The sequence below is a fragment of the Euphorbia lathyris genome, chromosome 7 (assembly GCF_963576675.1).
Source record: "Euphorbia lathyris chromosome 7, ddEupLath1.1, whole genome shotgun sequence".
NCBI lineage: Eukaryota > Viridiplantae > Streptophyta > Magnoliopsida > Malpighiales > Euphorbiaceae > Euphorbia > Euphorbia lathyris.
The window spans coordinates 9,879,535-9,906,136 of record NC_088916.1 but is presented as its reverse complement, the minus strand read 5'-3'; the positions used below and the strand labels follow the sequence as shown (position 1 = coordinate 9,906,136).

Genomic DNA, 26,602 nt, shown 5'->3' with positions numbered 1-26,602 from the left:
TGTTTTGAGAGCCTAGGAGAATTGACTCTTTCTGCAACTTCAGGTCCGATAGCTTGTTTAGATTTGTTCTCAGCTATAGGTTTTATTGTCCTGGAATTCATTGACATATCATTTCCAATTTCAAATTTTCGCACTCGGGGCAAAATATAGAAACTTGTCAAAATTTCTTGAATAGATCAAAATGGGATATGAATTACATTGATTTTGGTCTTGGGGACTTGGATTCTCCACTGTTTGATCTTCTATGGTGGTTGCTCAATTCCTGAGACTTCTTCCCTACTCCAACTCCGGAAGTCCTGAAAAAACATTCCAAGTTATAATCCTAGTGATATTGCGAAAGAGGAGTCCTTATATTAAGCTCCGGTTTTCCATGTCACTTGGAGAACCGGGTGCTTAAGACAGAAGGATGAAGGAGATGAAATCAAGATAACAAACCTCTTGTCTACACTCAATTTTCTCAAATGAACTGTGTTGATGATCTCTTTTGAATTGGTCTGCATAAATAAAGAGTCGTCATTGATAACGGAAATGATCATAAGAAAAATGAACGACAATTGTAAAGTGATTGCATTGAAGAACCACTCGACCCAAAAGCTTATGCTGATAGGCGGGTTTGAAGTGTGTTATAAACATAAGCCTAGTCTACCTTTGTGCTGAAATTTTAATTAATAGTAGAGTTGTCAAGTTTCGAACTCTAGACATTTTGAGCTGATGGGTAGACGAGAGCTTTTACAATACTTCTGGAGTAATACACCCGACCAAGTAAAAGAGGGATGCATACCACATCATAGGAGATGACATGTTAAGAAATAAATGTGTACAAGTGACATTGATTGATTGGTAGAGTGTATTACTTCGAGAGTATTGTAAAATTTCTCGGAACAGGCTCTGAGTATAGTTTTATTATCTCTACCTGATTGCAAATTTGATGGTCAATCTGAGAAGATTTTGTTAGGACTGATAATCTTGTTGCTGACGTTTCTGCCAAACCTCCATTAAGCAGGCTAGCCGTAGAACTTGAAGAAAGCGAGAGTCTCTTGTTCTTTGTGAACGAAGAACAAGTAGTTGTACTAGCGCATTGGACTTCTTTTTGTTGTCTATGGGACGAAAATGGGTTAGATGTTGTGTTTCTGGCTGACTTAGGAGTAATGCTTTTGGTGGAAACAAAGCCATCATCTACTTCTCTTGTAATTACCCTTAGAGCAGTTAGTTTCGGCTTCTCAATCGCCCTCACCACATCTTTCCTGATCCTTCCATCGGACTTCGATTTAGGCAACGAAATACCCATGGTTCAGAGAACAAGTTTGAACTTTATAGTTACAAGTATGAACAAAATCATTGATAACATCTTGATTTACAAATGATGTCATCAACCATTATTCCTTCTAGAAAAAGAATTAAGCGAATACTTTAAACTTTATAGCTAGTTTACCTTAGGCTTCGGAACAGGTGAGAGCTTTTTCAACCGGCACTCAATTCTATTGACCCGAACTCTGATAGATGGAGAGAGTGGAGTCTCTCTTTCTACTACAGACTGTTTTACTAACACGGAATCCCTTTCGCAGCATGTTTCTGGTTCTTGCTCAAATCTACCCGTACTTTCTGCTGTCTGCAAGTTATTATGATCATCTGTATGCCAAATTTGACAGGTTTCGTCGTCTTTTCGGGTTGTTTCCAGTAGTAAGGCTTTTAAAGTTCTTTTCTTTTTATAATGTTCCTCAAAGTATGCCTTCTTTTGAGCAACCAATCCGGGTTCCTTGAACTTCTCTATCTCCTCCTGACGCCTGTCGTGAGTGAAAGCTGAATATTTTTCCCAAGCAAGGCCGTCGTTTTCGTATCTCCCCAGAGAGATTGATCCCTGAACGAGGCTTTGAGAGATGTCCATACCCTTTATTTCAGGAAAATGAAAAAAAGACTGGAAACACAAAATCAAGAGGTAATAAAAATACAGACGGATATTTCTGTCGTTAAACGTATAATTTTCGTCGTAATTTGATTTTTGATTACATTATGTACCTGGGAGTCTTTGCTGTCTAAAGCAAGGTCTGAGCATGACCAAATGCTGCTAGATCCTCCATGATAATAATTGTAATCAGTTTGAATTGCCATTCTTGTTGTGGTTAGAAAACGTCTCGGATTCGAGTTTCGTATAGAGTTAAAATAGATGTTCTAAAAGCTTTATCCTCGTAACTCGAATTCGGATTCAACTGGACGGTAAAAGCCGAAAGAATTTGACCTGTATTAAATGTCAAAAACAGCTTCATTCATTTGCAGAAGTAAAAGAAACAAAAAATTGTTAGCTAGAAACAGAATTTACATATAAAGCTGTAAAAAAAAATGTTGGAGTAAAAGTGAACTAACTTGATAAAAAAGTTTAATTTGAACTTCTTAACCATTGTAAATATTTTTACTCCATCCATTTCTAAAATCTGTAAAGTAAATAAATAAATTCGTAAATAAATAAATAAAGGGATAATGTACAAAAATATCCCTAATATTACAGTTACGAGCAATCTTATCCATAACGTCTAAAATAATAAAACTTTACCCCTAAGAGCAATTTTTCCTAACGTTAACAAGTTGAGTCAATTTGAGAAATTATTCAACAAATTGTCACTCGGTCATCAATCTTGTAATCTAAGCTCCACATGTTTTTTACGAGTTGAACAAAAAAAGAATTTAAATATTTAGCCAAATTTTTAAATATTAATCTCCAATTATATTATTAAATTTCAGAAAATATGAAATATTTTTTTTTTTTAAAACCAATTCATGCCATTGGTAATAAGGATCAAAATACATGTGTTTTATAATAATGTCTGAGATTGATTCAATTTGCGAACTTTAGGGTTAAAATTGCTTCTAGCCCTAAATATTAGGGGATATTTTGCACATTATCTCATATAAATAAATAAATAAATTCTCGAGAAAGACATCTATTACGGAACAGAAGTAGTATATTACTGCTACAATAATAAATTATCAGTTTTTTGCATTAGTGTACCTTAATCGTCTTGAGAACTCTTGATTATGGTACCTTAATCGTCTTGAAAACTCTTGATTATGGTACTAAATTTATGTTTTCTGGGTGGAAAATAGTTCTTGTGAGTTTAATTTAATTAATGCCGAGAAAAATTAAGTGGAGGTAATAAAAAGGAAGGAAAAAGAAACAGAAATGGGCTGGATAATGTAAAAAAAACAGAAAACCAAACTTTGAAACCATTAGTGGTGAATAAACATGATTAGTGGGTACTTAATTTCTTAATTATATTTCTGGTAGAAGAAAGTTTATAAAATAAAATCAATCAATCAAAATCAACTATTTAACCACTCTAAGTATGATATTGTAACATTTTTGAGTTACAAAAGTGAAAAAGTAAAACAATATTTACTGTCTTACTTTTAAATTACTCTTATTAAGATTATAGTTTAAATTCTCTCACCAAATTCTTACCTAAAAAACAATTAAATAAAAAAGGTTAAGGTGCAAAAATACCCCTAACGTTTTGAATCAGGAGCAATTTTACCTCTAACGTCTAAAATGGTGCAATTTTGCCCCCAACGTTTGTAGCCAAGAGCAATTTTATCCCTAACGTTGGTAATTTGGGTCAATTTCAGACACTATTATAAAATACAGATATTTTTGTTCATTATTTTGTACTAATTGCATATCAATTCATTCTTAAAAAAAAGGATTTCATGTTTTTTATAATTTAATAATAAAACTGGAGATTAATATTTATAATTCGGTGAATTTTTTGAATTTTTTTGTCTAATTCGTACAAAAAAAAAGTATATTTTTTTATTACTTTTTTTTCACATCCCAACATATGTTTATGATTTGTTACTGATAAAATGACGCACATGTGAAGTGTAGATGATAAGATTCATGACCGAGAAGACAGTTTGATGAATTATTTCTGAAATTGACCCAAATTATCAACGTTAGGGGTAAAATTGCTCTTGGCTACAAACGTTAGGGGTAAAATTGTACCATTTTAGACGTTAGGGGTAAAATTGCTCCTGATCCAAAACGTTAGGGGTATTTTTGCACCTTAACCCAATAAAAAAACTCACCAAATTGAAATATAGCGTTGAGATTCAGTATTATTATGATTTAGGTAAATAATTTATTAGTCTCTATATTTTTATCTAATATAATGTTTAATCATGTATTACTTTTAGTCTATTATAGGTGGGGATGGCAATGGGTATTGGATATCCGGCACTACAAGACCCTAATGGAACTATCTGTACCATGTATAAAAAGATATGGAACGAGTATGAGATCAAAACCATTACCTGTGACGAGTATGAGAATACCTCCAGGGTACTCATTACCCGTCATAAATCTTTTATATATTAAAAAATGTTTTTTTAGATGTAAGATGTGAGATTCAAACCGCAACCTTTTGTTCTTCAACGATTGAGCGATACTATTAAACTACTTTATTCTTATCGATTAAAGTTCAATTTGTTCAAATTTTAGATTCATGATTTATTAAATGTATACCTTGTTAAATTTGTAATATTTTTTGTTTTATGTATTGATTCTTAACTGGTAAGAGTACCCGCGAATTAAATGGGTCAGGTATGAGATACAAATATTCCCGTTATGGTAATGAAACATGTATGAGTAATTAAAAAATAAACGAGTAAAAATTTAAGATTGGCACTACCTGCGGGTACCTATCCATTGTTATCCCTAATTATAGGAATAAATTATTTAATAATTCAACTATTTAAGGAACTAAATCGTGGAATAAAATAAAAAATTAAAGACCAAATATTATATTATTAAAATACGGAAACTCAACAATATGTTAAGTACAAATATAGAAAATTTATTATTATTACTATTATTATTAGGACGTCTTTCCTTATATGTTCATTTCAAGTTGTGTTGAGTAGTTTAGGATTCTAAATTGATTGAATTAAAGATTTCGAGTTGGAATCTTAATATATATAGGCATCAAATAATAATTGGAGAGAATTAGAATCTGCTTAAACGGTATATGATAAGTATCGAATTGATTAACCAAAGTAATTAAAGAAATAAAATCTAAATTTACCTCTATTGTTTTGGAAGAAGTGCATATTTACCCATAACGTATGGAATTGTGTAATTTTACTTCTAACGTTGCCAATCAATTCCTAATAAATAATAATTTTGAACCGAGTTATTTATCAGTCAAATAACATTTTAGGTGTTCACAAGTTGTTTATAACTATTTTATACAGTAAATATTTTAGGTGGTTTTATGTATTAACTTGTCATCTAACAAACTTAAACTTTGACAGATTGTTTGTAACGGTGTAGTAACATAAAATATTATGTTTGAGATGTTTAATGTGACAAATAATGAGTAAAATAATAATAAGTTAGTCTCTTTAAATTTTCTATTAGATATTGATACAATTAATAAAATTATATTATTTCATATATTTGTAGAAATTTAGAACTTATTCATTCATTAGAAGACATTAAAATATTTTGTTTGGCCGAAGAGAGAACTAAACAACAAATAAAGAAAACAAAACAAGGATTTTTGAAGATAAATTTTTTTAAAGTGGAGAGAATTGTCATGTTCGTGTCTATTTTTTTTTTTTAATTTTTCATAAAATTGATATTACATTGTATAACATTTCCGGTTCATTATTTGATTTTTTTATTAGATTCGAGATAACACATTCGATTTAATCAACTTATTTTTTATGTGTAATTTTAATAAGAATCAAGATTTGTTATATACGATGAATTTTCGTGATCGAAATAATAATTTGAAATGTTAGAATAAATTAAAAGGGAGGAGAATTGTAATACTAAAGCACCTTTTAATAAATTGGAGGAATAAATTAAAAAGTTATAAAATAAATAAATTATTTTACAATAACTTTAAACTTTTAGGGATTCATTTGGATATTTGGGGGATTGGGATGATTGAGGAACCATCTCATGGGATGTGCATTCGTTCAAAACCGAACCAACCCGAAAAAACCAAATATCGAAATTACAAAAAATGATTCACACGGATATCGAACCAAACGATAAATAAAACCAAAATATAACTGAACCGAAATATTCGATTCGGTTCGATTTTAAACCAAACAAACAGAATTTAACTAAAAAATAAAAACAATAAATAAAAATCACTATATTTCATCGTTAAATTTATCTCAATAATAAAAAAATTTAAAATACTTTAAAATTATATTTATATTAGCTTATTATCTTAACAACAATAAATAAAAGAATTAAACTTGTAAATTCAAATATATGTATATATAAAATAATATAATATATGTAATTCGGTGCGATTCGATTTTTTATATTTTTTATCAAATCAAACCAAGTCTAATAATGAAATGTATCAAAAAAAAATAAAAAAAATAAAACCAACATTGAACCGAACTGTCAAAAAACCGAAACAATAAACCAAATTCAATTGGTTCGATTTGGTGCGGTTTAAGCCGAACCGATTCCCACCCTAACCCTTCCCTCTCTTTCATTTTGGGGGAAAAAACGATTCTGCTCTGGATTGTCTCTCTCTCTCTCTCTCTCATGGATTAAAAACTGCTCCCTCACTCCTCTCTCTTCTCTGCCTTTTCCTGTGTTCTCCGATTAGAAAGAGAAGGTGCTTCGCTTGCCTGAATTCGACGAGAATCGTTTATAAATCGAGCGAGCCACTCGGGTCATTTACGGTCTGAAGCCTACTGGTAACTTCTCTATGGATTTCCGCTTATATTAAAGATGCAGAAGGCACCTTCTTTACAAGTCTAGGGTTTTGCTTTGATGCTGTAAAGCATAAAATGTTGATTATACATCTACGTCTGCGGATTTACTCTAGAATCTAGTAAAAATGATGAGGTGAGCTGCAAGGAAAAATGAGAAGGAAGTGTAGGATTTGGTGGCCTAAGTACCTTTCGTTAAATGAACCAACTTCTACACATTTCTTATTTGGTTGGTTCATTTCTAGCTCGTCTGCATCTATTGATTTTGTTGTAGGATTCACTTGCAATGAGGTTTCTCTTTCCCGCTGCCAATCTGGGCTCCAGGTACATACCGCAATTCGAACTTACCTTCTTTGTTTAGCATTTACTTTCTTTTATAGTTATTTTAATGCTATTTATTTGATTCTTTTATGCTAAAAATGTTAGTTACATCTCCTTTAGGCCTCCTGCCTCCTTTATTTCTTCCCACAGATGATAGCTATGTTTACTGTGGTGAACCAGAAGAGTCTAGGTACAAGCTGGATTGAACTGAAATTTGCATATGTTTGTTTTGTTATATGACATTATTTTATTAGTTCAACTTTTTGGAACCCAACGAAAAGGTATGGTGGAAGCTAAGCTATTATGACACCTGGCAATGTTTGAAGTGGTTGACTTAGAAGCTGGTTTGATGTATATGGTCTCCCCAATTATGGGATATTTATGAATTATTTTGGTTTATTGTCTTAGTAGTATTGGGAATGCTTGGTATCACAAAGTTTGAGTTACTAAGCATTATGTTTTGCTGGATGGTTTGTAATTCGTTAGTGAAGGTTACTTGTCAGGAAATAAGCTTCTATGAAGTTCATCCCAGTACAAATATGCTGTTGAACTTCACCTTTCTGTGTAACTGCGATTAAAACATTAAGATGTTTTGAATGTTGAATGTATCTTACAATTTTCATTATTTATTTAATTAGGAGATCCTTCGCTGCATTGATGGAAAAATGCCTGTATGTCTGCAAGATAAGTCAATGTTCTCTATTCTAGGTCAGGGAAAAATGTTAAATCTTGGAATGCAAGAAGGCAACAGGGAAAAGTCCTGTACCGATGGAATTTCTACTGTGGGAAACATGCAAGATGTATTCGGAGAAAGTTATGGAGGAAAAAGCTGTGAATGTGATACACTTGATGGATTAGTGATTCCAAGATGTGATGCTTCTGCTAAAGGTGATTACTGGATCCAGCTGGTGTATTATTGTCATAAAGATTATGGTAGAGATGTATGTTGGCTTCCTAAATTGGATCACATTCACTGGAATGGGGTTATTGTAACCCAATTCGATGTCCACGTATGTAAGTGATATCACTTAGACTGCTTGATTCTGCTTGATTCATATTTTGTGGTATTTTATATTTTCATTCTTTCTTTGTGTTTGATAAACTATAGGTAATAGTATATGAAACTCCTGTATATGGCTCGCATCATTTTTCACTAAATTCTTGGAGTCCTGAGCAATTTAGAGCTCCTTCGAAGAAACCCAAATGGGTTGATGAACTTGATTCCAAGCAGCCTCAGTTTGGTTTGGTAAAAACGTGGTCCTCTAGACTCCTTTTTGTTCAATCACATTATTTGCCTTGTTTTGATGTTGCTGTTTATGTCCTTCTGTATACAGGAGACAGTCATTATGTGTATCAACAGTGCTGCTGCAGCTAAAATAGCTATGGAGAAACACATGGACTCTGACAGAGCTTCTGCAACCTTTTCAATAATCTACTTGTATTGTCAACTAAACTTTGTTCTTAGAGTTATATTAATTTCTTTTGCACTGTTTGATGACCTTTCTTATGGCTTTTCAGGTGTCTTGATATTATGTGGCATATATTTGCCATTTCAATCGCATCAGTTTCCACTCTATTCTATCTCACTCTTCAATTTTTTTATATCTTTACAAATCTTGGATCAAGAACAAAGATTTATGTTATGTTAGCAAGGACATTTCGAAATACATGGACAAATATCCAAATCCGATGTTGTCAGATCTTATATTGGCCAATTTTTCTTCAAGACAATGGACTGAGGTAAACTAGAAACTTCCATATTCATATTAAACTTCCCAATATGATTTTAGCCAGATGCCAATTTTATTCAAGTTGGAACATTCTAATATATTGTTTTACTGATAGGCACCTTAAAATATTTTAGATATGTTTATCGAATAAATGTTTGATTATTTATTGAGAAAATAGGAAAAGAGAATTCTAGCAGTTCTTATTCACTATATTTCTAATTGAAAACTCAAGCTTTTTTCCTTCAATGAACTCTCCGTCCATGTTCAGCTTGACCTACTTGAGGAGCTACAAAAATAATTTTTTCTCGACTGAAGCTATTTTTATGTTATGTTTCTCTGCTAGCTGAACCTAGAGTTCATGCAGATTGTATAGTTTCTTGAGTTCTGTTTTAGAGGGTAGTATTATATTCCTCCCTCAGTTTTCTTACTTCTATTGCTTTCAAAATTTTATTATAGGTCACAATCATGTGTCAAATATGCTGAGCCTGCTGCATTACATAGGCATTCCATGTGGTTGAGCGTAACTGTTGATCTTCTTTTGGGGAATGTGCTCGGCCTTTCAGTTTTATATAATGCAGATTCAGTTTGCTCATGGATTTCAACCTTCGCTAATGATGTTACAAATGAGTTGTTGCGTTCGGGTTGTGTGTGGTTGATGGGTGTACCAGCAGGTTTCAAGTTGAATACAGAACTTGCAGGAGTTCTGGGCATGATTTCTCTGAATGCCATACAAATTTGGTCTACGCTGTGGGTTTTTGTTAGTTTCCTTTTTGTTTATTTCATTAAAGGTCTTGCTATAGTAGGAATCACTTTTGGGGCGACCATTCCTGCTGCTTTGGTTATCGACACCATTGCTGTTGCAACATTGCACGTGTCATCTCTTCATTGTGCAATGTCACTCATATATTCACAGCAGATTCAAGCATTAGCTGCTCTGTGGCGACTTTTCAGGTGAATACTGACTCTTCTTTTGCTATATATGAGAGGAATGAGCAGGAGGTTGTGCGTTTGCGAATGTTTATTAAGCTGTGGAGTTGGACAAATTAGGGGGAATTGTGCTGCATTGATCAACTGCAATTTTGCAAATACCTTGAAATATTTGAAAATTGAAAAGTTACCAAGATTTATGTTGATTCTAGGGTTATTATTGCCACATTTTTTGAGATGCTGTTACAACAAGGGACTTTTTGACGAATACTGGACAAAAATGTTTATTAATTTTCTTGTACTATAAGAAATTTGGGGCTTAATTAATCATGGGAAAATGAATTTTATGATTTGGTTATTGATGATATCATCTGCTGAAAGTTGCCTACTTGCTGTTTAATGTTCATTGGAAAAGCGGAATTAGAGGAAAGGCCTAATATTTATATTTTCTTATGTGTTAAAATTTGCTTAATAATCAGGAAAAGTTCAAATATATATCATTATGTCATTCTACATGCTCTCAATAAGTTAAGCTCTCAGATTTACTGAATTGTTTACAGGGGCCGAAAGTGGAATCCTTTACGCAAGAGATTGGATAGCTATAACTACACGGTTAAACAACATATTGTTGGATCCCTTCTGTTCACACCGCTTTTACTTTTGTTACCTACAACTTCTGTTTTTTATATTTTCTATACCATTTTGGATTCAGCCATCACATTCATTTGTATATTAATTGAAGTCACTATATCAATGATCCATGGTACACCGTACATAAAAATCTTCCTTTGGCTTGTAAGACGAAGAAGATTTCCGTCTGGGATATGGTTGGAAATTTTATCATGTAAAAGTGATCCTCTGGAGTTTGTATGCTTTGACAAAATGAGCTCATCATCTGAATCTAGTATAATAGTTTCACTTCTCCACAGCAACTTCTTGAGCATAGGTGAGACCTTGACCTATTTATCATCTTACACTTTTACTGTTACTGGTGTACTGATTGGACTGGCAATCTTTTTTCTTTTTTCATTTTTCTATTTCTTATAAGTGTGGATATGAGCAAACAGCCAATGCCATACAAGTAATTCTTTTGAAAAGGGATAAGATGCAAATTTAGCCCTATGGTTATTGGGGGAGAGCGGATTTTGGCCTCCACGTAGAGAACAATGCAATCTTATGCCTAACGTTTACTAGTTGGTGCAATTTTAAGTCTAATTGATGAAAAATGAGTTTTTCTCCATGTGTAAATTTCATGTTCCGGCTACCCTCCAACCTTCTGGCCACCCAATAAGGTTTGAAACTGCACATATTTTGTTAATGAAAACAAAGTCATTTGTCATCAAATTAGGCTTGAAATTGCACCAACTGGTAAATGTTAGGCTTAAGATTGTACTGTTTTCTACATGGGATAAATGATAAATCAGCTCTCCCCCAATAACCATAGGACTAAATTTGTACCTTTTCCCTTTTGAAAATGGATGTCTTGTTTTTGGGATCCTGCTTAGGTGCTAGTATCAGTAGCCAAGCTCTGTGATAAGTCAGTGAACTATGAAATAATATAATGATACAAGTGTGGAACTCTTAATACTCACTTCTCAGCCAGCCTTGAACCGCTAACTCTTTCTTTCCTGTCTGGCTTTTCACCGCTAACCTTAGCGGACTCCCTGCTTTGGAGACGACAATTTATTTATTGATATTATAGAAAAGACTGGCATTTTCTTGGGTTTTAAAGAAATTATATATTATTGTATAATATGTTGCTATTGATGTCATCAGGTCATCTTGAGGAACTTAAGTAGTGCTTATTATTTTTGTGCCATTTTTTTAAAAATTGCTTTCTTCCTTGTGGTGTTAGACCTTGAAATTTTTGTACATTTGCTTATGTTTCTCCAGCTTGCCTAATTGATATGCTGTAGACTTGGATATAATTGTATTTAAGGGGAAGCTTAAAACACAGAACATGACAAACTCAACCTTGCGGTTTCAACCGTTAGCAAATTGAGAAAAATGTGATGACAACATTAAGTTCTGTTGATGTGACGAGTAATGACATGTCATCATGGTCAACCTATTAATTTACATGTCAATATACTACAGTGCCAAGTCAAGCTGTCATGTTTTGAAGTACAGGGTTAAGGTTGTCTTATTTTGAACCACTCTTTGATCTATAAATATGCGAAAAGACATGGTTTTTCTTATCAACTTTTCCCTTGTACAAGTGTAACACAAATGATGTGTGAGAAAAATATCTTTTCTTATGAACTTTTCCCTTGTACAAGTGTCTAACACAAATGTTGTGTGAGAAAAATATCACCAAAAAATGTTACGGCACGTGGTTTTTTTTTATATTTGTTGACCTTGGAGTGGCTGTAACTTGAAAAATACATTACAGGACAAGTAGTCTTACCTCACTACAAGAAAATTTTCTGCGGGGTTTCTGGTTTTGTCACTGCATCAGCTTATGGAGCTCTTACTGGTAAAAGGTGAGCTGTATTTTAATGCATTGCTTCTACTTTTATCATGAAATTTGTTAGTTAGTTCATTGGGGTATTTTGTATTTTAACTTTTATTTTCTCAGAACCGCATCGTCTCTGGGCGCAGGCCTGCCTTCAAAAATCCCATGGATGGTTATCCCAGGCAGAGAGTATTGGCTTATCTGCTATAATTCCATTCTCGCATGCAGATTAAGGAGCGAGTAGCAACTATTGATCCCCTCGAGTGACCCGAGCATACATATTTTTCCAAGATTATTCTGTTATTACTTTCGGAAAGCTAGATAGATACCTTCAGGGTTTGTAATGTATCTACTTGGTTTATTTTGTGGTGGAGATATCAGCCATTCTTGCCACATTTTGTTTTGTAATTTTTGGGGGGGTAGAGTGTGGGGTTTTCATATGCAGGTGTTTGTTTGGTACTCACACTTGCCTGTGCTGATTATGGAATTATGTTGCACATAAACTCTTCTTCATTAGCGTTTTTACGTTACGTTTCGTGTCCGTTTTTTTTTCTTTTCCACTTTCATTACCTTTTCCTAACGTTTTTTGGTAACCGTTTCCGTTTCAACGTAGTGGAATTCTCAAGTGTAGGGAACTATGAAACTTGGCAAGTAATAACTGATCATGGAAGGCTCTCATCTTTTAATTGCTTTACATTACTGTCTGTGCCTAAATTTATATTGGCAAACATCTTGATTTGATGTCGCTGATGATTCTATTTTAATTACTTTATGGTCATAATAAGTCTTTGACCATAACAGTCAATTTTGAATATAAAAATCAGTAATAGTATCTGCATTCGAAATTTGTATTAAACTTACGGATTATAAACATATCTATATGTAGATCAATATATACGTGTATATATATGGAGATTAATATAATATAATGAAGAACTTTGATTGAGAGAAAACAATAAGAGTATAAAATGTCTTAATCTTGGTGTATATTCAAACGGGGAGATAAGTTTGGTTTATAATAGTAGAATTGTAAAATGAATGGTTCTAATTGCATTTATCATTAACCATCACATGTGCATAATTAATACATGTTCAAATAATTCTATTTATTAAATAATTATTTTATAGCACTTTCTTTTTTAATGTGCATTTATGTGAATAGCGCAATGACTCATTAAAAACCTTATCAAGTAAAACTTAGTGGGATAATACGATTGCATAAAGGGAAAAATATTATTCCCCGTTCCATTATATAACATAAATTAAGAAATGCAATTAATATAATGTCAAATTAATAAATCTATATTGGTTAACTAAAAAAAATGATCTCTCGTATAATGGTTCAAGAATAATCCTTGGAATGTGACAAAACACTGGACAAGAAAAAAATTTAATGCTTTGACAAAAAAAAAAAAACTAAATTAAAAAGTTCTGGACTTATATTTAGAAAGAAAAAAAAAACTTGTTAGAATGACTTATAAAAAGAAATGGGTCAATTACATGAATATCATAATTAAGTATAAAATTACAATTAAGTCATATCACCAAATTTAATTCTTAATACGTCATTATTCTCTATATATTATGATTTTATATCACAATTTAAAAATTCTAGACTCTAATTCATAAATCATAAACCCTATAAAATATATTCTAAACTTCTAATTTATAAATTCTAATCCTTAAATATATAAAAGTACTGATTTTAGCTAGTTTGACATAATCCAAAATTATGACTTGACATAGTTATAAATAGTTTCTAAAACATGAATTTCTGTGTAATTTTCTCAAAGAAATGGAGGGAATACATATAGCCGAGTTAATGGCGATTGTCTTTGCAATTGACACTGCTTGGGAAAGGGAATGCCACAATCTCTGGGTTGAATCTGACTCCTCTTATACTGTCACGATGCTTAGCAGTAAATCAAGAGATGTGCCTTGGAGAATTCGGCAGGATAGGTTAAGGTGCTTATCTAGATACTCGGATATGTATTGTCGGATCACTCACATATTTAGAGAAGGCAATCAAACAGTTGACCGTCTGGCGTGTTTCAGCAAATCAGCTTCGTCTTTGATTTGGTGGCCGACGACTCCACATTTTTGTCAATCATTTGTGTTTGATGATATTTGTAATGTTGCGCATGTTCGTTTTATTTAGTTAACTCTCTCTCTGTATTTTTTTTTCATTTTTTATTAATAATATTTCGGGTTGATGGATTGTGCTGGGGTGCCAACCTAGTTGGGATGTCCGGTCTTTTCACCGCGTCCCAATCTTTCATTGAAAAAAAAGAAATGGAGGGAATACACTGTTTACTAAAGATTTTTTAGACGCACTCCAATACCATAAACTAACTTCTTAAAAGTTGAACTTAATACCTTTGTGAACAAATCTGTCAGATTGTCGTTTGATCGAATTTGTTGAATAATTATTTCACTGTTCTTTAGAAGATTGTGAGTAAAAATTTCTTTTAGTGAAACATGTTCTATTCTGTCTCTTTTAATGTAGTATTCCTTCAGCTGAGCAATGCAAGCTGCATTATCTTCATATATTGTAATGGAGGTTCCTTTCTATAATGATCTACCACATGATTCTCTTATATATTTGGTTGATGATCTTAGTTAAACATATTCTCGATTTTCTTTATGAATAACTATTAACTCAACATGATTAGTTTGCTTCATAGAGCACAAGATATAATTGTACTTCTGTATGTGAATAAATAATTTGTTTGTGATTGAGTTTATATGGATTAGATAAGTAATCTGTGTCCGCATAACCAACTAATTTAGGTTTCAATTCACATGCATAAAAAAACTCAAATTTGAAGATAGTACAATATATGTTTAATTCTATTCCAATGTCTCTGTGTAGATGTAGAGCTATATCTTGATAATAAATTGACAGAAAAATCAATAGCAGACCTCGTATTGTTAGCAAGATTTATTAGTGCACCTATTGTACTAAAAGATGATACTTCATGACTAAGAATCTCTTTTATATTTTCTCGAGGTCAGAAATGATCTTTATTTACATTAAGTGATAGAACAACCATTGAACTACTCAAATGGTGTGTTTTGTCCATGCAAAATCTCTTAAGGATATTTTATGTGTAACTTAATTAGTGAATAAAAATTCTCTTTTCTATGTGATCAATTTGTAAGTCAGGATAAAATTTTGTCTTTTTAAAATCTTTCATCTTAAATTCTCTTTTTCAATAATTCACTACTTTTGGAATCTTTCATGAGTTTCAATAATATTCAAATTATCCACATAAATACAAATGATGGAAAGTTCAGTTACCAATCTATTTATAAAAACACATGGAAAAATTTGATTATTCTTATAACCTCCTCTCAGCAAATATTTACTAGGGCGATTATACCATATGCGCCTAAATTGTTTTAGTCCATACAAAAACCTCTCAAGCAAGCCCAATTAGTCACTTTCTTTCATATGACGAAGTTGATTAAAACATTAAAAAAAGACGTCGATCTTCAACTTTATCAAATAAGATTCTCGTTTGTCACATTTTCCTTGCAGTTTGAATTAGACACGTCCACGGGTCCGGATACTCGTCTAGGTCCGTGTCCCTTGGACCATATTTGGACAATGAAAATTAATCTTACACACAGTCTAATCCATGCCCACTAAATCCCGTCTATTTTTTGGGAGGACTTAGGATTGATAAAAATAGCACGGGTTGCGTCCGCCTATTAATATTAATTAATGAATTTATATATTACATATTTACTTTTAAGTATAAATTTTATTTTTTATAACTAAAAATTATGTATATATTTTTAGGTGGGCTTATATGGGTTGGGCTTGAGATTTGATTTTTAAGTCCAAGTCCGACCAAATTAACAACGGGATGCACTTGACTTGGACTGAGTATTTTTACATAAAAAGCCATTAGATCCGGCTCGAACTCGACCATGGACAAGTCTAGTTTGAATCATTAAGGGATTTTTTTATATAAATATCATTATCAAGTGAGCTATATAGATAAGTTGTAACTACATCTGTTAGGTGCATGCTAAATCTTTTATGTACTACCAAACTAATGAGATATCGAAAAGTTATCGCATCCAAAGTATGAAAATATGTCTCCTCATAATCAATCACAGGTCTTTGGGAAAAACAAAGCTAAAATAGGCAATCAAGTAAAAAGAGTAATAAAAAAGAAAATAAAAGATGAAAAATGGAGAGTAAGAATATTGATAAAATTGACTAAAAGAGTAACTAGTAGTAACATTGTTTTGATCAAAGTAAACATTATTGAGTAATCCAATCTCTGAATGAGTAGAGACACCATGATTGTGTAATCTAGCGTCTTCCAGAAATCCCTTTCTAGTCTCAAAATGAACATAATTGCTAGTAACAGCGGAATTATGCCGCATGCGGTGTAGAGACACTTCTTTCTCCTCCGCCGCATCTAGTAGTAGAAAATTGTGTTGATCGACTTCCATTGTTTGTTAGCAGAGAGAGAGAGAGAGAGAGAGAGAGAGAGGTGATGGTTGGTTGAAGAGAAGGAAATGGCGATGACGACTTAAAAGAACATTAATATCTGATGGTTGAAGAGAAGATGGTGAGTTTGAATTTTGGTTCTTGTCTTGCGGTTTGTTAGTGATAATTAGATAATAAAGAGTTAATTTATAAAATATAAATAAATATAAGGACTAGAATAACTATTCCTTTGACTTTGATTAGCACCGTTAGTTAGTTTGGAATGTGTTTGCTAACGGAATCGACCACAATGTACCTATTTATTTTTGTACTTTTTCCTAATTAAATTATTCAAAATAGGAAATATGCATGCTTTAATCTTTTTTAAGGTCATAAAACAGGCAATCAAGTAAAAAAAAGGTGATAAAAAGAAAATAAGAGATGAAAAATGGAGAGTAAGAATGTTGATAAAATTGACTAAACGAGTAACTAGTTGTAACGTTGTTTTGATCAAAGTAAACATTATTGAGTAATCCAATCTCTGAATGAGTAGAGGCACCATGATTGTGTAATCTAGCGTCTTCCAAAAATCCATTTCTAGTCTCAGAATGAACAGAATTGCTAGTAACAATGGAATTATGCCGCATGCGGTGCAAAGACACTTCTTTCTCCTCCTCCGCGTCTAGTAGTAGCAAATTGTGTTGATCGACTTCCATTGTTTGTTAGAGAGAGAGAGAGAGAGAGAGGTGATGGTTGGTTTAGGGTTGATTGAAGAGAAGGAAATGGCGATGATGGCTTAAAAGAACATTAATATCTGATGGTTGAAGAGAAAATGGTAAGTTTGAATTTTGGTTTTTGTCTTAGGGTAGAGGTGGCAATTTCCGTGTTAGTGTCGTGTTCGTGTCGGGTCAAATTCCGGATTAGTGTCAAAAACTCAAACACAAACACGACACAAAAACATTTTCGTGTCAAAAGCTCAAACCCGAACACGACCTGCCCTTGACACGAAAAACACGACACGACACAAGTTTTATATAAAAATAGATAAACGTGTTAATTTGACACGAATAACATGACCCGACCTGCCCTTGACACGAACAACACGGCCCGACATGCTAACACGACCCGACCTGCCCTTGACACGAACAACACGACCCGACATGCTAACACGACCTGACCTGCTAATAAAACCTAGCCTATTTGAAGAACCTAAAGGATTCCAAACCACTCAAACTATTAAATTAGTACTAATATAATAAGATAAACACAAAATTAACCATAAAAATACATCATCAAATTAACACGAAAGGGAAGAGAAGTGAAAACGATGGAGAAAACGCCGATTACGGCGAAGAGAACATCACATAGAAGAACAAGAATGGTGCAAGAGTGGTGGACCTGGTGGTGAATCAGCCGGTGGATTTGTAGTGGCTGACGGTGGATCTCGAACTTAGACAGTGAATTTGTAGAGGCCAACGGTGGATTTCGAACTTAGTCGCTCACCCTTGGATGTGAAAGAGAAATGGAAGAAAACAAAGAAGGATGTCGGCTGCTAAAGTTAAGAAAACCTAAACAATTAGGTTTTATACTCAAATGTGAAACCTAAGGGTAATTTTGTAACTTCGTGATTTCGTGTCATTTTCGTATTGACCCGAACTTTTTAGTATCATTTTCAGGTTGACCCGAAAATGAGCTATTACCTACTAAGCTCAACACTAACACTAAAAATCAGTGTCGTGTAATCGGGTCGTGTGTCATTTTGCCACCCCTATCTTAGGGTTTGTTGGTGATAATTAGATAATAATTGGTTAATTTATAAAATATAAATAAATATAAGGACCAAAATAAGATACTTTGTGAGTATTATATCTTATTTTGGTCACAACGTTAAGTAAGGTCATTTTTAATGAGTTTCAATTAGATTAAAAATAAGATACATATGTATGTTCAGATATTATTTTTCCTTCGTTCGTAAAATGAAAAAAGGACAAAATCTTGAAAGAAATAAGAGGATACGAAGTCAATCTTCTTTAGTAATTAAAGTATTAAACATAAAAAACATGTATATTTTAATATTTCTTTAAAAAAAGCAAACGAAATCTTAGAGAGAAGAGTTATTTCCTAATTTACATTTGTTTGTATTTAGATAATACAAGTAAATAAATATCAATAAGTAATTGTTATATGTTTCAAAATATATATTTCAAAATACCAATTGAAAATTTCACATTTATCAAAATATATATTTATCAAGCTTAATTGATAGATACATATCATGGATCTTTTTTAACTAATTTTGGTGTTGATGATGATTCATTCATGGATTGACAACAGATGTCCACGAAATTAGCAATATAAAAGGTTGGAAGAACGACTTTGATTATGCAAATTGGGCAACTAATATCTATTTTAAAGTGGGAGGCTTTCTGGTTTTCATAACGTGAAGCAAAGTCATTTTTAATGGTTTTCAATTACATTAAAAATAAGATACATGAGTATGCTTGAATATTATTTTTTCCACATTTCGTAAAAAAAAAAAAAAAAAGAGTACATTCTTAAAAGAAATTGGAGCATATGAATTCAATAATTTTCTGTAGTAATTAAATTATTCAAAATAGGAAACATGCATGTTTTAATAATTCTTAAAAAAAATTCAACGAAAACTTAAAGACAGAAGAGTTGTCTCCTGATTTACATTAGCCCACTGGTAGGTCAATCTTGTTGTTATAAGGTCATTAGATTTTACCTTAATCAACTCTTTAGTCCTGTTATTTATTTTTATACATAAAAATACAAAATTTCCCTTAATTATACAAATAAAACAACTTATATTATAGTTTTCAAATTTAATCGAAATAGTTTTAATGAAATTTATGTTATATACATGCAATTCTTATACTTATGTATATTAATTAAAAAAAATATATATTTCTTATTCTTTTAAAAAAAATCACTTTTCTAATTATATTGTTCTACTCCAATTTTAATAATTTTTACAATATTTATCATTCATTTTTTAATGAATAGATTCTACACTACTAAATTAAAATTTATAATTATATAAAATTAATAAATCAATTAATTGGATATATTATTAATATGAAGAAAAAATATAAAATAGAAAAAAAAGATATTTTATTATTAAAACATATAGTAAACGGTAGTTTTGGTATTTTAAATTTTATTTAGTCTAATTTGACCATTCACTCAAATATAAGGACTAAAAAGTTGACGAAAATAAAAACAGAGGCACTATATATTTATTTTTAAAAACATGGAGACTAACTAATGTATTATATAAAAACACAGTGACCTTATAATTATTTATCCTAATTTTTATACATGGTGGAACAATGAAAATTGTGCATTTCTCTGCGAGTTGTATTACTCTAGGAATAATGTTAAAATACTCATCTATATATTTGTCACCAAATGTGGAAATGGAGGAATGAAGAGTTATTTGCTGAGAAGACTGTCTTTATTCCTGACCTCCGGTTTTACTTCTCGAAAAAACTCTCTGTTATTACAAAGAGTTTTGAAGGAGAGCCCCTGGTTCACCCCTCCCCGGTTAAAGAGGTCCAGTTAGTTGGTTGGAGGAAGCCCAGGGAAGGGGTTGTCAAGTTGAATACGGATGGCTCCTGCCTTAGTAATGGCAGAATTGCTGCTGGTGGAGTTCTTCGGGATGCTGGTGGCGCCTGGCTGGCTGGCTGGGTTTACCCATAACTTAGGTACGGGCTCCTCCTTTACTGCAGAGCTCTGGGGGATCTTGTCTGGCATTAAACTCGCCATTCGCATGGGTGTTAAAAGACTTTCGGTGGAGTCTGACAATTTGGAGGCTATCAATAGGATTTCGGATAGACAGGCTGTTTGTCTTAAGAGTCAGAATCTCATTAAAGCCATCTTGACGCTTCGTCCTGCCTTCGATTCTCTTACCTTCTCCCATATTTATAGGGAGCAAAACCGCGTGGCGGATCGCTTGGCAGCTGCTGGGCATGGGGGGATGTTAGGTGTTTCTACCCTTTCCGTTCCTCCTTCTTTTCTGTTACCTTCTCTTCTTGAGGATAGGATTGGGGTCAGTCTTCCTAGACTGATCCCGGGTTAGGTTTTTGTTTGTTTGTTTTTTTTCTTCCCTTCTTACCAAAAAAAAAAAACATATAGTAAATGGTAGTTTTGGTATTTTAAATTTTATTTAGTCTAATTTGACCATTCACTCAAATATAAGGACTAAAAAGTTGACGAAAATAAAAACAGAGGCACTATATAATTATTTTTAAAAACATGAAGACTAACTAATGTATTATATAAAAACACAGTGACCTTATAATTATTTATCCTAATTTTTATACATGGTGGAACAATGAAAATTGTGCATTTCTCTTTTATCGGCGAGTTGTATTACTCTAGGAATAATGTTAAAATACTCATCTATATATTTCAAAATACTAATTAAAAATTTCACATTCATCAAAATATAGTTTATCAATCTTGATTGATGGATACATATCATGAGTATTTTTAAAGTGATTTTGGTATTGATGATGATGTTCATTTTTGGATTGACGGAAGATGTGCACGGAATTTGTGATATGGAAGGTTAAAAGAAGGCTTAATGCATATGCACACTTAAACTAGGCAGGTTTTGCCTAATGGCACCCTGAACTTTTAAAATAACATATCACACACTTATAGTTGTCTTTAAAAACATATCGTACACCTATAGTTGGCTTTAAAAACCTATCACACACCTATAGTTGGCTCATTCCGACATTCTACACACAAAATCGTTGAATTTTCGTCTTTGACGGATGGGGTGGCATACCGAACGAACTCTCGCGCTTTTCTTTTTTTCTATAACACGCATACCACCTCGTTCGTTAAAGATGAAAAATCAACGATTTTGTGTGTAGGAGGTCCAAATGAGCCAACTATAAGTGTGTAATAGATTTTTAAAGCCAATAGATAAAACGTGCCAAGTTCAAGGGTGTAAATATGCATTAAACCTTAAAAGAACGAATTTGATTATGTAAATAGGGCGACTAATAAGTATTTTAAAGTGGGAGACTTTTCGGTTTTCAATTAAGAGCATTATCACAACGTTAAGGTCATTTTTAATTGTTTTTAATTGCGTTAAAAATGAGATACATATGTATGTTCGGATATTATTTTTCCTTCGTTCGTAAAATGAAACAAGGAAAAAAATCAAAAGAAATTGGAGGATATGAAGTCAATTTTCTGTAGTAATTAAATTACTAAAAATAGGAAATATATATTCTTTAATATTTCTTAACGATTTTTTTTTATGTTAACTTTTATACTTCTATCATAAATAACTAAAGTTTCAAAACATTAATTAATACATATTTTCAAATTCAATAATATATTTAGAGTATTTGATAAAATATTATATATCTCGTACAACGCGCGAATCTTTAACTAATAATTAATAATTTTAATGATAAAATAATAAATACAGAGTGAATATGAAGAGCATTGCTGAAGATGATATATATTAGCCACAAAGTGGTAACAAATGATCCACATACAAAATGCTAACTTAGGAGATAGAGAGGGTGGCGTAGGAGTACAAAGGCGCAGGAGTACAAAGGGAGGTATAGAGAATATTGCATTATGTGTTATGATTAGGCTTATGATGCTTTTATACCCTCCAGTTAGGCTATAAAGTTAACCCTAATTGTCTATCCATTTAGATGGGTTAGGGCATTTTACTTATGGACAGATAAATATCGGTCCATAACCTGAATATTCCTAACACTCTTAAATATAAATTAACCCTTAATTTGACTATTAATATCATATTAGGATTAGTTGTTGTTTTTTAATCTCAATTTCATTCAAAAATCCAACTTTAATTAATATATTTTTCAATTGTCATCATGTCTCATATTAAATGTTATATATATTAAAATTAATTTTAAATTTTCTTATTTTTATATGCTTAACTGAATTAATTTAGTTTCTTAAATACATAAGTTAATTAGTTAATTAGCCATCAATTTGTGTTGCAAAATTTCAAATCTTAGCATTAAATTCCTGATGATAATTAAAATTTTCTCGTAGATATCAAGACCCTCTTTAAAGTGATTTTAGCGTTGATGATGTTTATGTGTGGATTGCCGGCAGATGTTCACGAAATGGTAATATAAAAGGTTGGAAGAACGACTTTGATTATACAAATTGGGCAACTAATATATATTTTAAAGTTGGAGACTTTCTGGTTTTCAAGTACCATGTGCATTATCACAACGTTAAACAAGGTAAATTTACAGACCAAGCCTTCAACAAAGGCACAAAACTAAAACAAAATTGCATAGAAAGATGATTCAGGTTAGAACTGTGCTCATGTATTATGGTTATGGATTCGGTCCGTATGCACGATTGTTAAATCCATGAAAGAAAATGTTTTCACATGTCATAGATAAGCAAGTCGATCATCAAACATTTACAGACCAAGCGTAGAGTTAAGGCACAAAACTAGACAAATATTGCATAGAAAGATGATTTAAGTTAGAAATCATCAAACTTTTACAGACCAATCATTCAGCAAAGGCACAAAACTAGACAAATATTGCATAGAAAGATGATTCAGGTTAGAGCTGTTCTCGTGTATCATGGATTCGGTCCAGTCTATATGCACGATTATTAAATCCATGAAAGAATCAATGTTTTGGCATGTCATAGATAACCAAGTTAATCATCAAACATTTACAGACCAAGCGTTCAACAAAGGCACAAAACTAGAACAAAATTGCATAGAAAGATGATTCAGGTTAGAGCTGTGCTCACATATTATGGATTCGGTCCGTATGCATGATTGTTAAATCCATGAAAGAATCAATGTTTTCACATGTCGTACATAAGCAAGTCAATCATCAAACATTTACACACAGTTTGTGCACAGTTTGGATGAAAAAAGTGTGCAATGCGTGGAGTGAGATAACTATCATACCTTTTTCAATTGCTCTAGTGAACAAGCGTTCAACAAAGGCACAAAACTAGACAAAAATTGCATAGAAAAATGATTCAGGTTAGAGTTGTGCTCATGTATTATGGATTCGGTCCGTATGCACGATTGTTAAATCCATGAAAGAATCTATGTTTTCACATGTCATAGATAGCAAGTTAATCATCAAATATTTACAGACCAAGAGTTCAACTAAGGCATAAAACTAGACAAAAATTGCACCAAAAGATGATTCAGGTTAGAGCTGTGCTCACATATTATGGATTCGGTTGTATGCACGATCATTAAATCCATGAAAGAATCCATGTTTTCACATGTCATAGATAGCAAGTTAATCATCAAATATGTACAGACCAAGAGTTCAACAAAGGCACAAAACTAGACAAAAATTGCACCAAAAGATGATTCAGGTTAGAGCTGTGCTCACGTATTATGGATTCGGTCCGTATGCATGATTGTTAAATCCATGAAAGAATCTATGTTTTCGCATGTCATAAATAAGCAAGTTAATTATCAAACATTTACAGACCAAGCCTTCAACAAAGGCACAAAACTAGACAAATATTGCATAGAAAGATGATTCAGGTTAGAAATCATCAAACTGTTACAGACCAATCGTTCAACAAAGGCACAAAACTAGACATATATTGCATAGAAAGATGATTCAGGTTAGAGCTGTGCTCACAAATTATGGATTCGGATTCGGTCCGTATGCACAATTGTTAAATCCATGAAAGAATCAATGTTTTCACATGCCATATATAAGCAAGTTAATCATGAAAAATTTACAGACCCGGCATTCAACAAAGGCACAAAACCAGAACAAAATTGCAAAGAAACATGATTCAGGTTACAGCTATGCTCATGTATTATGGATCCGGTCCGTATGCACGATTGTTAAATCCATGAAAGAATCTATGTTTTCACATGTCATAAATAGCAAGTTAATCATCAAATATTTACAGACCAAGAGTTCAACAAAGGCACAAAAACTAGACCAAAATTGCATAGAAAAATGATTCAGGTTAGAGCTGTGCTCACGTATTATGGATTCGGATTCGGTCCGTATGCACGATTGTTAAATCCATGAAAGAATCGATGTTTTCTCCGCTTGGAATGCCTTCGAGAACCCTTAGACATCACGAAGGGCACAAACTGCACCTGCATATCACCAACAAATTACACTGCAATTATCTGTGTAATTGTAAGAAGTTTTAATTTCATTTCGTTAACAGTTTGAAATGTTGTAGTAGTTCCACTATCATAATCTAACCAAATGTAATAGAAACCAAAAAGTATCATCTCTAGCAATGAACTAAAACATTACTTAATTTATAAAGCAGTGAATTATACAGAGAAAACATAGAAGAGCAGCTAACGAGCAACAATAAACAGTTGTAGTAGCAAATTGCAAGTCAAACCTGAGAAGCATTGCGTACGCCATAATCTTGAAGAGCAGAACTGTCGTCAAGAAGCTTCTGATTTTGACAGGAAAGGGCATAATTTGCCCAGACGTGCTTCCTGTAAACAAATAAACCACCAATTGATAAAAAAATCACAGAATCTAGAAGTAATCAATCCTAAATTTCAAGTCAATTAAAGCAAAAGGAGAGCATAGTTAGGGTCAGTGGAGGGATCTAACAAGAACAAAAAGAGATTTAAAATTAGATTACCATGAAATGTGGCGATGGCCCATCTTGGATTGCTCCATCTCGTTCACTTTGTTCTTAATTGCGAGCTTCAAATCCTTAACCGTTGCCGAATTCATCAACGCCAGATCTTCAACCAATCAATCAATCAACGAGCAAGAGTTACGCCTTGCACATAACCTGTTTGTGAGAATGCCAGAAAGAATAAGAAGTGTATAGAGTGAGTGATGAGTACCAAAAGAGGTTCCGTCGAGCTTGAGGATAGAAATTCGCATGGCACTTCCCAATTCAAGGCTGATGAGAATATGAACATCGGATAAAGTTGGTTTGTTGGGTACATCGGCGAGAATAGGATCATCAAGGAGTGCTGCGAGCGTCGACTGTAGTTTCACCTTCTTTACATTGTTGCTGTTATACCTAACTTCATCTTCTTCTCCTTTTGAACTGGATTCCATCATCGTCAATTGTATCTTCTCTCAAATTGATACAGAATCTAGCGGTTGCAGGCGTATGATATAACTTTGGACTTTCGGCGGAAGCAAGTAAATTGCATGCTGTGTTGCGGCTATTAAAATGTTTTTTATTTATTTTTTTTTATAAATATTTATTTTATAATTCACGTAATACATTAAAAATTTGAAATTTTTACTGGTTTAATCGTAAAACTTTTTTTTCTCTAATATTAGAATCGCATATCTCGAACTTAGTCGTTTTTTAGATGTGTGATATATCTTCCGTATTTAACTTATTTTTTTGTGACTGAGTTATTAATTAATTACATTTTACGTAAGTTCATAGGTTTACCGAACATTTTATGCAGGTAGAGGGGACTATCGGAACACTTTGAAAGTTCAAGGGACCTATCAAGATTTTCGGACAAGTTCATGGGTAAAAAATGTATTAAGCCTAGTAAATTTTTGGGCCAATTACTAATCTAACCCATTTGAGGGGTCCATTTACATATTTGACACATTTCCCTTTCATTTTACCAAATTAGACACTTTCATCCATTCTGGACAAAAATACCCTAACCTCCCACAACCTCCTTCTCCTTTTCATTTCTTTCAAATTTTTACAATAAAATTCAATAATTCAACCTAAGATCTAAGCATATTCATACATCATTCAAGTTCATGTAAGTATTTTTTCTTCATTTTACGTACACATTATTCAAGTATGCAGTTAGTTAGTTAAATATTTTCTCGTTGAACCCGCCATTTCCGATTTCCTCCATTTTTATCGCATCGATAGTTCTTTTGTCGCAAATGCGACAAAGATTGTCGCATGTACGACGACAGTTGTCGCATTTGTGACAACTTTCGTCGCAAATGAGACATGAGCACTGTTGTCGCAAATGCG

The 26,602-nt window shown here is 32.6% G+C and overlaps 2 protein-coding genes across 5 annotated transcripts; one reads left to right on the top strand and one right to left on the bottom strand.

The window, feature by feature from the left end:
• Positions 1-6,524: 6,524 nt before the first annotated feature.
• LOC136200714 (N-acetylglucosaminyl-phosphatidylinositol biosynthetic protein gpi1-like) lies at positions 6,525-12,678 on the top strand. 4 transcript variants are annotated; one of them, XM_065991139.1, is made up of 9 exons: positions 6,525-7,056; positions 7,692-8,063; positions 8,162-8,299; positions 8,388-8,491; positions 8,572-8,793; positions 9,240-9,734; positions 10,271-10,656; positions 12,103-12,193; positions 12,312-12,678. In XM_065991139.1, exons 1-9 carry the CDS (start codon positions 6,886-6,888, stop codon positions 12,373-12,375), a joined length of 2,043 nt encoding a protein of 680 aa, XP_065847211.1. In that variant the 5' UTR covers positions 6,525-6,885; the 3' UTR covers positions 12,376-12,678. The 4 variants fall into 4 exon arrangements, with proteins under 4 accessions (XP_065847211.1, XP_065847210.1, XP_065847212.1 ...); XM_065991138.1 differs by having other exon boundaries at positions 6,526-7,056; positions 12,289-12,678; XM_065991140.1 differs by having other exon boundaries at positions 6,939-7,056; positions 7,762-8,063; positions 12,289-12,678.
• Positions 12,679-22,102: 9,424 nt separating this feature from the next.
• Positions 22,103-25,795, bottom strand: LOC136234724 (U11/U12 small nuclear ribonucleoprotein 25 kDa protein). The gene is made up of 4 exons (XM_066024200.1): positions 25,479-25,795; positions 25,268-25,373; positions 25,016-25,115; positions 22,103-24,755 (listed from the first exon to the last, which is right to left on the bottom strand). The coding sequence occupies exons 1-4, from the start codon at positions 25,699-25,701 to the stop codon at positions 24,639-24,641; spliced, it is 546 nt and encodes a 181-aa protein (XP_065880272.1). The 5' UTR covers positions 25,702-25,795; the 3' UTR covers positions 22,103-24,638.
• Between the last annotated feature and the right edge of the window lie 807 nt (positions 25,796-26,602).